At 45.4% G+C, this 15,484-nt stretch overlaps 1 protein-coding gene across 8 annotated transcripts in view; it reads right to left on the bottom strand.

The window, feature by feature from the left end:
• DDAH1 (dimethylarginine dimethylaminohydrolase 1) overlaps positions 1-15,484 on the bottom strand; it is a 162,226-nt gene that overhangs the window by 32,108 nt on the left and 114,634 nt on the right. For all 8 annotated transcript variants that reach the window (XM_006120265.4, XM_006120266.4, XM_006120267.4 and 5 more), the window contains one exon: positions 879-978. In XM_006120265.4, coding sequence (XP_006120327.1) covers positions 879-978 — 100 coding nt within the window. The remainder of the gene's footprint in view (positions 1-878; positions 979-15,484) is intronic.

Below are 15,484 nucleotides of genomic sequence, written 5' to 3' on the forward strand. Positions count from 1 at the left end.
CTGCTTTAAACCTTTGAAATAATTATATGATAAATGGAGACAGCATCTGGGCTGGATTAGTAAATGACCAAATGACTTTCTGTTCCTCCTCTGAGATTTATTCCATTCTTGGATTTTAAACACAGCTATCTTCACACTGCTAAGGAAACAGATACTGGGATCTGTAACATACTAGAAATGTCTTTTTTGTTTGTTTGCTTAGTCTGAAAGAATCTTATTCCTTTGTAAGACAAGCAACCTGTTTATTTTGATGATCAAAATAAACAGTTTACATGGATCAGAGGCAAAGGACAAATATATACTGTATCTAACCAATGTGAACAAACACAATGGTTTAATGATGAAAAAAATCAGCATCAGTATTTTCACCTTTGAATTTGTTCATGAATATAACTTGAGTGGTAACACCACTTCTCTTCCACGTGACATCTGGCAAGCATGTTTTGTTTCCCCATAAAGTAAAAATACACTACCCAGTGTTTATTGAGCCAACTATAATTACGTCCATGATTCCCGCAAACAAATCTGTGCAAACATGGCCTCCAGTAACAAAACTTACGAAATAAAAAAAAACTTGACCGCTGAAAGCATTTTCCTTATTTGTGCATAATAGAATACAAGCTAGGCAAACCAATTAAGGTTTAAATACATATGATTCGTATTGTGTCTACTTCTATTTCCTTTATTCTGCATTAGTCAGGAAGTTCAGTGTTCAAAAAACATCTCTCAAACAAAAGTGCCATGCTGCCATTTGGTAAGCAAATGACTTTATACTAGTATTAAGTACAATATTTATTAATAGAGATCAGATACTGTTAAATCTTCCATGCCATCCAGAAAAAAAAAAAAAGATGAACCAAGTTATTTTAATACCGTACCTGTAAATAAGACATCTCCACCATCTAAGGTTGCATTTTCATCCGTCATCTCTATAATGTTGAGGTTAAGACTTTCTAGTGCTCTCTTCATTGCATCAACCTGTTTAAAAGGAAGTAGTTTAGAGTCTCATTTAGGTTCCACCCTTAAAAGCATCAATTAAACTAATGCCTATTTTGATTTGGTTAAGTAAGAAAAGGGAATCTCTGTCCCAGCAGGTCCTGCCTATCTCAGATCCCAGAATCTCTTCAGGAGACTCCAAAGTATGGAGAGGATGTATATGGATGCAAGTCATAGGAGTTACTCATGTACAGACACCATGAAGAGTTAGAAAGTGCCCACTATGCAGGTCAGCCCTAATCCTTCTTCTGTTGTGATCCCTCAGTGCTACCAAAAAAGGTTTCCTGTTGCCTGGAGTTTAAGAGATTCAGCAGAGAAGTGGCATTCTCTACTTCAGCAACTCCTAATCACAAGGTTTTCTTCTTTATCACCCATAGAGGTGGAGATTATGACTTGGCCTCGATCTACTAAGGAGAAAGATACAAATCAAACAATTAAGTTTCCTTAAGTACCTGCATCTTTACTGATTATGAATGTCTATTGCCTCATTTTAATGACCTCTTTGTATTTCTGTACATTGTAGGCTCAGTCCTTCTCTGGATCAGAGTTCTGCTCAATGATGGGGGCAGCAAGGAGTGGAGGGGTTAGAAATCTAGTTATGGTTTCCCCAATTCTGCTTCAGAGCAGCAGAGAGAAGCACTAATGTACAAGACTGTGTGTGAAGCACTTTATGCCAGTGGAGTACTAATATAGAAGAGCTCTGCACCACGATGCCTCTGACATGTTCCTTCCTCCCCAAATATTCTCCCTATGCTACAGTAGGAAGCAGGGTGCAGAACCATTTCTACCAACCCACACTTTACAGCCCAGCTCTCCTACATATAAGCTATCACCAGCTATACCACAGCCAGGATGTCTCCACTGCCCAGATACAGTGACCTTTGCGCTGCCTGTGCCAAAGGAAGTTTATAAGTGAAACATCCGTAAAAGATGCAGACAGGGTTGATGCCATACCACAGGAACTGAGGCTAACAGAAATAAGGAGTTATTCCACAAGGTGCACCAAACCCTGATCTTCTTCAATCCTCTTCAACTTGGTATTCAGAGAAGCCTATTCATTATAGTGCACTGGAATAAGTTACCATAGCCACTAGGAAATGTGGAAGACACACTGAGTGGGTCATGAAGTTGTCAGTTTCATTCGTCATTCAAGTGCTGCATCCTGTGTAATGTGGCAACTGAAGTATTTTTAGAAGAAATGACTGAGCTCTAGTATGGCTGATTCCCATTACATGAACAGACATGAACAGGAATGTGCAAAACATTTCAAGTATGCCTGTGACGGGGTGTCTCAGCCCCACACTGGAGAACAGACTGTGGGCTGGGTTCAGCTGGCTGAGAGACCCCCGCCCTCCACAGCCCTACTGGGCATGCTCACAGGCAGGTCTGAATATAAAAAGCCCAGAGGCAGCTCAGTTGGGGCAGACTGCAGAAGGGGAAGGACTGGCAGAGAGAGCTCCAGAGCCAGAGGAGCAGGTGCAGCCTCACCTGCTGCAGCCATGACCCCAGAGGCAGCCTGGAGGTACAGCGACGGGGGGACTCGTGGGGAGATAGGAAGTAGCCCAGGACAGGGAATTGACCCCGAGTGCTCAGTGTGTTGCGGTGGGATTCCCCACTGAGCAGGCAGTGAACTTAGACATTGCCAATAGGGCCCCAGGCTGGGACCTGATGGAGAGGGAGCACCTGGATCCCCCTTCCCTCCCCTCCCCACAGAGTTCCTGGGCAGAGGTAGTTTCCCTTAGGCGTGCTACAAGGACTAGGCCTCAGGGCCATATTGACCCTGATGCGGGGAGCACTAGGAGGACTCAGGTTGCTGAGCTGCATTAACTCCCATAGAGGGGGATCTAAAACTCACATTCTGGCCATGGGGCTGTATGGACACTGATAAGCAGACAAGTGGGGGACTTTCACTGTGGAGCCTGCCTGAGGGGAGTGCATCCCTCAACAATGCCCACCTAACTACACATTTGACCTCTATTGTCCTGACTTCTACAGTCCGGCACATCTGTGGTCCAGCATCCCCATGAGTGCTCACAGGCTGGAGCGCTCATGAGGAAAAGCCTGCCCTGCGCTTAGCAGGTCCTCTAAGAGCTTCCAACGTGAGCTCCTGAGCTTCCAGAGAGGGAGGGGGAGAAACGGGGACAAGGAGTGCTCAGGGGAAGAGGCAGGGTGGCTGTGGAGCCTCACAGCTGGGGAGCCAGGAGTACAGTCCTGCAGCTGGTGGCAGGGGCCAGGAGAACAGCCTGTCTACCATGGAGCTCTGCACGGCTACACTCCTGTGGCTCCGCATCCACCCTGCCTCTTCCCAAGTACCTCCCCTAGCCCCCCTTGGTCAATGGCAGCCTCTCTGCTGCTGCTGGAGTGGAGCAGAGGGGCCAGTATTGACCAAGTGGGGACTAGGAGTGTAGCCTGAACTAAGATTATGTTTAAATTCTAATTACCCACTGTCACGGTGCGGTCTCCCCCTCAGGGTTACAGCCCCATCATCATCAGGGTTGCCTACACCCAAAGTCACCACCCTACACCCGTGTCCTATAAGTTCTTAACCGTGTGCTGGTCCAGCGGTTATATCGACCCTCCTGCTCCGACGCAGCGAAAGTTCGATTACGACCAGTCACCCAACTAACACCAGGATCCCCACGTCAAGGCGGTGGGGCAGGGGAAAAGGGGAGCCTGGACCCACCCTCGCTCATGGGCCCCAGCCCAGCGTCCTAAGGGTACGGGTCAGCTCAGACCCGTCCCGGCTGACGGGGCTTCATGCCGTAACGCGTCAGCCCACCAACCCGCGAGGGTTCTGCCCTGAGCTGCTTCCTTTACCCCGCCCCGGTGTCTTACCGTGGGGAGGCTCACCTTCCCTTTCGCGGCCAGACTGCCAGCGGGCTCACCTCCGGCCAGCAGAACAACGCGCCGCAATACCCCTGGTCCTGAAACGGCCCTTCCGGCTCGGCCGTCTCTGAGGGGAGCTCCTCTTTCTCTGAACTCCTCCCCCGCTTCTCTCTCTGAACTCCCCCCACCCCCGACTATGGCGGTGGCATTTTAAAACGTCCCACCGCCCTTGCATGTCCCCTGTCGGGAGGGGGCGGGGCTGATGTCCTGACACCGATCTTCAGTGCGCCAGACGTTTGGGGGGAGGGCAGGACCTTTCCGCGCTGCCCCCCAGCATTCCCTGACTGCTGCCCGCACGTCAGCCGGCTCCGCTCTCCCCGACGCGGCTCCGGAGCATGCCGCGCACCGCCAGACTGCTCCCCCTTTGGCGACGAGCAGCGCCTGCTCAGTGGGAGGCATCGTGCGGGGCGGGGATGCCCCGTCACACCCACCTTTAGGGTTACCTGGTTCTCTGTCCCAGGATCAGGTCCAATATTTAATTACTCTGTGATTGGGAACCCTGATGTACACGGTTGCAGCACTCACAATATAGAAACTTTTGTATATTTACAATATTTACAGTTTATTAGTAAGGTTAGCACAGTCACAAACACCTCAATTTCATAAGACAGGGAATGTACATTTATATTTCCTTACCATATTCTTACATCATTCCTTCTAGAACAATCTTAGGTGTTAGCCCATCATCTCTCTCATTACCTTCACCTTCCCCATCATCACCAGAGGCCATCCTTCTGGCCCTTCCAAGGACGACATCTTCTCCTCCCTCTCAACCCTTGGCTGGGGTCCTACTTATATACCAAGGCGCTTACCTAAGCATCTCCTGGCCAGCAGCCCTACAGCACCCCCAAGGCAGGCTGGGCTCCCTGCATGCTGCAGCCCCAGAGAATTGAAAATGCAGCCTGCTCCCTCCAAGTGCTTCTCCACTCCAGGAGTGGGGAGAGGCTTGCACTCCCTCCAGCCCCCAAGCCAATCTCTCCGCTCCTATTGGCTGGTTGTTTCTGACCAATAGGAGTGAGGATTAGGCTGGGGGTAGCATGATCACGCAAAGCCTCTCCCTCCCGCACAGAGTTATACAAAGCAGCCCTGCATTGAAAACAGCAGCTGGTGCGAGCCTTAGGGTCCTGGGGAAGGGTGTCCATGGGCCAGATCTGGCGGCTTGGCAGGCCAAATCTGGCCAACAAGAGGTATCTTGCCCACCCCTGCTCTATAGCATGGAAGTCTTTTCTGGTAGGTAGAGTTTACTTCATAGTGGAACAGATACCCATGGAGGACCCTCTGCCCCTCCCCGCATCAAAGTGGAGGACAGGGGGTAGGGGGCAGGCCCCTGCACTGCCAGCAGTGAAAGGATGCAAGAAACTGCATCCTAAATCTCCCTGCAGAAAGGGCTGAGTACTGGCCTGGTGATACACCTTGCTGTAGGCATAATAGCAGATGTGGCATTATTTAAGATGCCCAATAAAACACCACATAGATTTGGCCCATATGCCTGTGAAACAGACCAACTAATTTGCAACTTGGTGCAATGCTACCCTGGCACAACAACAGAAGCACACAAGAACTAAAGTGACATGCAAAGAGAGGGACTAAATATACCCCCAGAATGGGGTTACAAAAGACAGGACATCAAACGTCTAATTCTTCCTCCCCCATAGTCTGTTCAGTGATTAGTCTGCTATCTATGGATAGTCTGCTGCCTCAATTAACTTCAAAAACTGTACCAAATAAACTGTCAAGTTTCTACAAGATGACACTGGCTTTGTTGAACTGAGGCTGGACACAGACACTCTCAAAGCATCATTCTGGGAATTTATCAAAATGGGTTCCATGAGAAATGGAGCACCAAGTGTTGGGATTTTGCCAAACTGATGTGACACTGATTAAATGGTGAAAATCCCTTAACAAGACTTAAGCATGGCTGGATGGCTGCAGATGATCTTGGGAGCAAGGTCCCTTTAAGCAGAAGCAAATCTGATAAAGAGCTGGCAAAAGCTGTGTGTATGGTCAATATTGGTCCTGCTGATCAGTAAATATGCAAAGGTAAATACCACATAATAAAATTCCAGCATGGTGCATGAATCAACCTAATCATAGTAACATTACAGCGGAAATGTCATGCATAGAAACAAAGTCAGTGAAACTAGCTACAGGCATAAAGGGAAACAAGAAGACCTTTTATAAATACATTAGAAGCAAGAGGAAGACCAAGGACAGGGTAGGCCCACTGCTTAGTGAGGAGGGAGAAGCAGTAACAGGAAACTTGGAAATGGCAGAGATGCTCAATGACTTCTTTGTTTCAGTCTTCACCGAGAAGTCTGGAGGTGTGCCTAACGCAGTGAATACAAGCAGAGAGAGGGTAAGTTTAGAAGATAGGATACACAAAGAACAAGTTAAAAATCACTTAGGAAAGTTAGATGTCAGCAAGTCACCAGGTCCTGATGAAATTCATCCCAGGATACACAAGGAGCTGATAGAGGAGGTATCTGAGCCTTTAGCTATGATTTTTGAAAAATCATGGCAGACAGGGGAGATTCCAGAAGACTGGAAAAGGGCAAATATTGTGCCCATCTATAAAAAGGGGAATAAGAACAACCCAGGAAACTACAGACGGGTCAGTTTAACGTCTGTCCCAGGGAAGATAATGGAGCAGGTAATTAAGGAAATCATATGCAAACACTTGGAAGGTAATAAAGTGATAGGGAATAGCCTGCATGGGTTTGTCAAGAACAAGTCATGCCAAACTAATCTGATAGTTTTCTTTGATAGGATAACGAGCCTTGTGGATAAAGGAGAAGCAGTGGATGTCATATACCTAGACTTTAGTAAGGCATTTGATATGGTCTCGCATGATATTCTTATTGATAAACTAGGCAAATATAACTTAGATAGGGCCACGATAAGGTGGGTGCATAATTGGCTGGATAACCGTAGTCAGAGAGTTGTTGTTAACGGTGCTAAATCCTGCTGGAAAGGGATAACAAGTGGAGTTCCTCAAGGGTCTGTTTTGGGACCCGTACTGTTCAATATCTTCATCAATGATGTAGATATTGGGATAGAGAGTATGCTTATTAAGTTTGCAGATGATACCAAACTGGGTGGGGTTGCGACTTCTTTGGAGGATAGGGACATAATTCAAAATGACCTTAGCAAGTTAGAGAAATGGTCAGAGGTAAACAGGATGAGGTTTAATAAAGAGAAATGCAAAGTGCTCCACTTAGGAAGGAACAATCAGTTCCATACATACAAGATGGGAAGCGACTGTCTAGGAAGGAGCATGGCGGAAAGGGATCTAGGGGTCATAGTGGACCACAAGTTGGATATGAGTCAACAGTGTGATGCTGTTGCAAAAAAGGCAAATATGATTCTAGGTTGTATCAACAGGTGTGTTGTAAGCAAAACTCGTGAAGTCATTCTGCCGCTCTACTCTGCACTAGTTAGGCCTCAGCTGGAGTACTGTGTCCAGTTCTGGGTGCCACATTTCAAGAAAGATGTGGAGAAATTGGAAAGGATACAGAGAAGAGCGACAAGAATGATTAAAGGTTTAGAGAACATGACCTATGAAGCCAGGCTTCATGAACTGGGCTTGTTTAGTTTGGAAAAAAGAAGATTAAGGGGGGACATGATAGCGGTTTTCAAATATCTAAAAGGGTGTCACAAGGAGGAAGGAGAAAATTTGTTCCTCTTGGTTTCTGAGGACAGGACAAGGAGTAATGGGCTTAAAGTGCAGCAGGGGAGGTTTAGATTGGACATTAGGAAAAAATTCCTAACTGTCAGGGTGGTCAAATATTGGAATAAATTGCCAGGGGAGGTGGTGGAATCTCCCTCTCTGGAGATATTTAAGAACAGGTTAGATAGACATCTGTCAGGGATGGTGTAGACAGAGCTTGGTCCTGCCTTGAGGGTGGGGGGCTGGACTCGATGACCTCTTGAGGTCCCTTCCAGTCCTATGATTCTATGATGAGTAAGTAAAAGTGGCGTGATTAGGGGTGCCATGTTTTTTAGCCTCTACTAAAATACTAATTATGCAAAAATAACCACATGCTCACTGCACATGCTTTAAAACATGGGGCTTCTCTTTTAGGAAAATGTATTAAAAAAAATCAAGCAAATTAAAAATTATTGGTGGTTACATTCTTTAATTGAGAATCTGGTGATGCTGCTATACAGGGTAGCCAAAATTCTGCTCTGTGGGTTCAACTAGGACTGTAAACTTGGGGAAATCCAGGACAAACCAGAGCTAAAAAAGAGCAAACAAACTACCTATAAATTGGTAACCACCTTGTCTCTTCGCCAGGCAGACACTGTTTGTGCTACCGCTTCTTGCTGGTTTCCTTTCTTTTGGCTCATGACTTCCCCTTCTCACTACTCCACTCCCTATATCTTTCACCACGTTCCCGCACACATCCTCCTTCATTCCTACACAAATGCAGCAGGTTTTCAAGCTTCTCTCTTGCGCTGCTTCAGAGCTAGCTATTTTCTCTGCTTTTTACCATGGCAAACAGCCATACATTTTGACTGCTTCTGTTCTGCAGTAAGAAGCAACACTGGGAGGCAAGTCATTGTTCTGTTAATGGAAATTTCACAAAAGAAAGGTCTCTGTCCTACTCCCTCCACCACCACCACCACCAAATATTTGATCTTGGGTGTGGGGTGGGTTTTTTTTGTTTTAGTTTTATTAAACAGTCACATACAAATAGGGCTACCTCTGTCTTTCATAGGGTTCAGTGCAAAACCAGTTTTCACCATAACCATGTCTGCATACATTGGGCTGCCCAGAGAAGCCTCCCAGATTTCATCTCTGAAAAACTGATCATTCTGCCACTCTGCCAGATCACTCAATCAGATCTGGGGTTCTAGAGACCACTCCTGAGAGCCAGGAAAATGGAGTTAAAGGGCAGTTTCCAAGAACAATGCAATAGAGGGCAATTAAGGAACTCTGTTCCTGTTGAAGCCTGCTGGCACCAGAACCAGAAAGGACTGCAGGCAAAAAAATTAGAGCGTAATCTGTGTGATTGGCAGAAGGTATTTAATGCAGTAGTATGGGGCAAATGTTAGCACAGATTGCACTGCTCCAGAACTGTCACTACATATCATCAAGCAATGACATACTATTACAGATAATACACTGTACCTTTTTTCTACATTTCAGAATGATCTGAAGACAAATTCTAGACTTATACCAGTTGAGTGCTGGATACAGATTTTCACATTTTGCAAAAATATGTCTTCCATGGATTGTGTGTCAAGTTAATGATAGGGTTTTTTTTTGTGGGTTTTATATTCATGCCCTTTTGTTGGTAAGGCCATTCTGAAGGCTGGATCCATCCCATCTTTTGTCCAAGACTTTCACAAGGCAAACTAGCCATTGCAGGAGACTGGGTTTCAGCCTCACCCATGCTATGTTTAACCCACCTCCTTATATGGAGAGGACATGCACAAGATTATCACAATTCAAACCAGTGGGGAACTGTGTCATAACCTGTCCCGCAACCAGGGGTGCCTCAGAATGTTCTGCTGTTGTACCTCCTGACCTGTGCCACTCACAGACCCAAACAGCATGCAGCTCACAACCGCAGTGACAGTGTATAGCTGCAGCCCGTGTCTCGCAGCTCTTACCCCAACAGCCTGTCAGCAATACACCAGCCATGCTCTGGCTTCCACCAACCTTGGTTACTACTTTCAGTGACCCCAACATGCTCCCAGAACAGAATTTTACCCAAACATGTGTTCTGCCCAGCCCTGAGTAGTTCAGATATTAGGAGACTGTAGTGAGCAGGGGTGGCCACTCACTGACCCAGAGGGAGAGGAACCCCTCTCTAAGAACAGGTGGGCCAAACCTGGTCCTGCCCCTTTACCTCCCTGGAAGCCAAGGGTTGGGGGCGAATTGTATACAAGTCCATCCCTGCAGCTCAGTAAGGGCCCAGCCGCCAGAGGAAGCAGAGGCCAGCCCTGAGCTGCTGAGCCAGGAGACCACTGAGGACCTTTCTGTGGCTGAGGACTGGCCTGGACTGCCGGGCCCCCAGCCCAAGGAGATCTTCTTAATCCTGCCGGAGGGTTCAGACTCCCATGACCCCAAGAACCTGAAGCCATTGTGGAGCCAGGTAGATACCATGGGGGAGTTTGAAAGTGGCCCAAAGGAAGCTGACACCAGTCTGGCTGACCTCATTGTACTGTAGCCTATCAGCATGTTGCGGGCCGGATCCCCACTGACCCCAGTGGCATCCCGGGCTGCCATTGCTAGGGCGCTGGGCCTGGAACTGTTGAACTATTGTTTGTTTGCCTGCACTGTTCTGTACTCAGGGCCTGGGTTTATAGGGACTCTTTAGGCATTTGTTTATGGGCCTGAGTACAAGTCGGGGGACGAGGACTGAGACAAGTGGCTTACAGAGGTCCATTGTCCCTGTCAGGAGTCAACATTCAACATTCTGTTACTGTACCTGGAGTTACCAACAAGCCAGTCTAACACACAGTAATAGATTTGTTTAGATTAAACAACAAAACAAACAAAAAGATAATCACTTTCTATGAACTAAGACTTAGTTTCTTTGCCTTCCTGGGTGTGTATGTGAGCGTGGGTATGAAAGATGGTATTTTTGCCCCTCCGTTTTATAATCCAGTCACCCTTTCAAGTGGATTCTTCAGAAGTTTACTCCTCAAAGCCAAATTTATTCAATCAATAAAGGCAGCAAGCTGGAGACTGGTGGCCAAAATGGCTCCATGTTCTTTCTCCTCACCTGTGTTTGCTGAAATGCAGATTTGCCTGGCTTCCTGACATTTCCCTCCTCTTTGTCTCAACATACAGTAAAACTACAGTCGTCCGGCATCCAATGGTCTGGCACTCCTGATGGGCCGGCACCATCTGGAACCCGGAAGTGCTCCAGGCAGCCGGACAATTGGAGCTGCTCTGCCCTCTGCTTCCCCGATTCAGCCGCTGCTGAAACTGAGCAGCAGCTGACGGGGGAAGCCGGGGGCAGAGCAGCTCTGCCCCTGGCTTCCCCGAGTCAGCCACTGGTCAGTTTCAGCAGTGGCTGACTTGGGGATGCCTGGGGCAGAGCAGCTGGGGTGCTGCCGAGTTGGTCCTGCAGAGCCGAGGGGCGCATCCCCCCCACTCCATGCCAGACCCCTCATAGCCCTCTCTTCCAATAGTCCGGCATATCTGATAATCCAGCACCTTTAGGACCCAGGGGGTGCAGGATTATCGGAAGTTTACTGTACATTTAAGTAGTAAACAGGATCCTCGAAACAGAAAACACACATTCCTTTGCATAGAATAAATTTAACACCTTTTGCCTAGTCGGGACTATATGGTTTTGAACATGTGCTAATAATATCACAAAGGAGATTGCATAACTTTACATATCATGCTGCTACATAAATTTCACCATGATACTACTGACCAGCAAGTTAACTGTTTTCTAATGATACCTCACAAGGCATATACGGTACAAAGATGATTACAATGATGTATAGGGTGTGAATCCTATGATGCTTTCAGTCATGAGCGGTCCCATAACAGACGAAACATATGACTCCGAATCATACCTGTTGAAAGGTATGGGGCAGGCCATAGACATTAAGGGGAGAGACTCTAGGAAGCAGCAAGTTAGCTAAGTTGCTCCACATAGAGATTCTCAGTAGTTCACAGGCAGAAGCAGTCTTAGCTTGCAGGAAGCAAGAGTCAGCCAAGAAGTTTGGCGGGTGAGCAAATTTGTTAGAAGGAAAGCTTCAGTAGAGATAGGACTAAGAACCCTGCACCAAGAACTGTGAGCCAGCTAGGAAGGCCAGTTCGAAGAGCTGTGTAAGTAAACCTGATTCCCCAAAGGGAAGGATTATTGAGAAAAGAAACCCACAGAGTGAAGTTTCATTAATTGGAGAAGAAGTAGAAACAGAGGCAGGCAGCAGGTCTGAAGCCAGATACCCGGAAAGATATTTCTGTGACTAGAGAATTCAAGATACTAGTGATATTAAGCAGCTGATTCAGAACCAGCAACTACTGCTTCAGGAATGGCTAGTGCTGGTTGGCAAGCAGGCATAGACAAGACGTTTGGAGGATGCAATGGCTGAACTCACTGCTAAGTGAGGCTCCTTTTGTGCCCCAACTGGAAATGAAGGCTGTCTTTCCCAAGTGGTATGCCTGGAGAACACCAGAGGCCTTTCTCTGGGGTGCAGCCTGGGTACCAGGGAGTGTGTTGCAGTTTGAACCCTCTGTGCTCGTAAGACTGGACAGGTCTGTTTGTATGAGTGTGCAATTAAATCAAGCTCCTAGCTAATGAGAATCTCTGAAAGTAAATACTGACTCTCAATCTGCTGCTTGAGCCAGATGTACGTTTTAATTACCACATGCTGATTAGAACTTAACCATCAGGCCATGGCACAGGCACTATGCCATGTGTCTTAAATTTAGATTATAGGGACAGCTGCTTAGACATTAAGAAAAATTACAACTAGAAGCTGAAACAGTAGCAAGCTAGCATGTTTCATTTTCTGCATGATCGTTCCAGCCCCCAGTGGTATTTATAGGATGCCCAAGACATTTTCTCTATATGAGAGTTTGTACCAGCTTGGCTCATTTTATATTTGCAGAGCTCTTAAAAGCCACTGTTGCTTTATAGACATTTTGTCCATCTGGATCTTTTCCCCATGATAGATGTTCATATGTAAGCCAGGAGCTGTTTTTAAAATGACTTTTTAGGCTTCTAAATATCCAGTATAAAAAGTCCTATACATCTCTATATTTGAAGTACTGTTCATGAACGGATGGCCTACATATACCTGAAAATGACAAAACAACAAATGGTCTGGAAGCACTTTATAGACTAACAAAACATGCAAATGGTATCATGAGCTTCCGTGGGCACAGCCCACTTCTTCAGATGGCCGAAGTAGGCTGTGCCCATGAAATTTCATGATACCATCTACATGTTTCTTTAGTCTATAAAGTGCTACCAGACCATTTGTTGTTTTTTCTGTAACAGACTAACTCGGCTACCCCCTGAAGTTCCTGAAAATGACAAGTTACACAGGAATATCCTGGCACATCTATTTCCCGGTTAATATGCCAAAAATCTCCCAAATTACTGTTCACTGCCTTGACTAACACCAAAATACCATGTAATGCTGTGTGACAGGCTGGCTCACAAAGATCCGCTGGTGTCTTATCACCTGATGTGCTGATCATACCCCTGAGCTTGCCTAGCTGCCCTCTGGGGTGTCCTACCCTGTCCTGCTGGGTCAGGAGCTTGGATCTCCCCCAGCTAAAGCACAGAGTTGAGTTAACAGCCCCCCATCAGAGTAACACAAACTGATAACAGCTCACTCTGGGAGGGCTCAGTTACAGGGACATGACAGCATCCAGGAGCACATCCCCAAATAGAACCAAAACCCCAAATAAACCCATCTTATTCTGTATCAAAGTTTTACTCAGAGAAAGCTAATAAGTTCGTTCTCTTTATTAATGAAAGAGAGATATGCACAGCTGTTGTTTCCCTCAGGTAACAGTTATTTTTACTGAGCTTGATAATGAACAAAGGTGATTTTATTAAGTATAAAAAACAGATCAAAGTTACTAAGAATAGAACAAAACATGCCAGCTCAGCCTGATACTCTAAGAGAAGTTGTCACAAATCATATTTCACACCCTAGTTCTTATTACAGGTGCAGTTCTTTACAAGCCAGAGCTGATCTTTTCCTTTGACCTGGGCCTAGCAGTGCTCCTTTGCTCCTCTTGTTACGGTTCTCTTGTTTCCAGGTGTTCTTGTGTATCCTCTTAAGAGTGAGGAAACCATTTCAAAAGCCAGCTGAAGACAATCATTGTTTGCTCCCCATTCCTTTAAGAGAATTTCCCCAGGGCAGGAATCCTTTGTTCAATTGTCCCCTCTCCTCCTGGAAGAGTACAACATTCAAGATGGATTCCAGCACCAGGTCACCTGTCTTTTTAGAACCAACCATGATCCAGGCTTACTGGAAAAAACCAGACCATTCACAGATCATTGTTTTGAGCACTGGACCATTAAGTTCCTTAAGTACCACTAGTGGCTAGATTAATAAGCAGGTCTAGATGTCACATTTCTAACTTTGCATAGTTACACACACATAAATAGAATATACTTTTTGCCATGAGGTTTCATGCCACTTTTTGCATAAAGCATATTCAAGTTATGTATATTCATATCCAAAACACATTTCCATAATCTATGGGGGGATAGTGTCACATGCATTCACTTGAGAGTGAGAAATCAAGAGAATGCAAAAAACTGAAAACCTGAAAGAATGAGGAGAAGGAGATGAAACTGGTAACCAGGAGATTGGTTAAAAAAAAAAGTGGATTCATAAACAAATGTATGCCTGGAAAGTCAAGTTCCCAGGAGGAATTGCTTGTGTGGCAGATAACCCAGGCTTAAATTAACATGATCAGTACATATTCTCAATGGATTAAATAGTCTTCAACAGTTTATCCCGTGTAGGGAGTATAATAAACAAGATTTTCACTGCACATCAGATATGCATGCCTTTCATGAATGAATGTAATGCTCAGGAAAGATGCCAAATTGACAGCCCTGGAAACTAAAGTTCTCCCGGTAGCCCCACAGTAACTCTGAAAGCATCTTCATGCTGTGATTCCTATGCATGTCAACTCTAACCTACACATTTTCATGCCCACTGAGTCTTTGGTATTTCAGCCAATGGTGCCACCTGTGGTGATGTTTAGCTATCCAATAAGTGGATAAGTATTGTGGTCTCAGCCTGGGATCTCATGCATTAGTCATAAAACTATCCCCAAATCAGGAAGGATTAGTCACTTCTTGAGAAAGCCCTTTCTCAAGAAGACTGAGGTTGTTACAGATCAGATGGAGTCTGTAACAAACAATCTGTCCTTCATGAGTTATCAACAGCAAAATATAAGTAAATAGCAAAGATGCCCTTTATCTCCCCCTCCCAAACAGTTTTGGTTTGTATTTTAAAATCAGAGGTGTGTTTTTCTGAAGTGCAAAATTTTCACAACAGAATAGCTCATTCTAATATGTAATATATGAAACCAAAACTTACAGGTCAAACTTTAGATTTATGAATAAATCACCAAGGGTAGTGTTTACTCTAGCATACAGCTGAACAGACAATTCTATGCACTTCATCTCTTTTTCTATAAGACAATTCTGAAATGCACAAAAATGTGTAGGAATGAATTCACTAATAAATATAAGCATATTCAACATAAAACAGGTCTATTGCTTTCACTGCAGTACCTAAGAGGAAAGGCTGACCTTTCTCAACCCATCTTCCTTCCAATGAAGACTGCTGTCTTCAGATATTAGTCCAAACTGAATTTTAACAAGCAATTCCCCCCCCCTCTCCAAAATACAAAAAATTCCCAAAACACTCCACTCATTTTTATCATGTTCAATGGTTCTGTGTCATTAGATAGTGTCAGCTTTTACTGATAGGATATAATAGGAGGCTTTTATAACTGTACGGAATACTACAGGAAGTAGCTGAATGTTAAAGCTTTTATGCTTTGTGTAGTGCTTTTTTTTTCTAATAAGCACATTCCTACTGTGAGATGGAATGTATCTAATCCATAATAAATCTGGTTGAGAGACAGTGG

Source organism: Pelodiscus sinensis, chromosome 9 (assembly GCF_049634645.1).
Source record: "Pelodiscus sinensis isolate JC-2024 chromosome 9, ASM4963464v1, whole genome shotgun sequence".
NCBI lineage: Eukaryota > Metazoa > Chordata > Testudines > Trionychidae > Pelodiscus > Pelodiscus sinensis.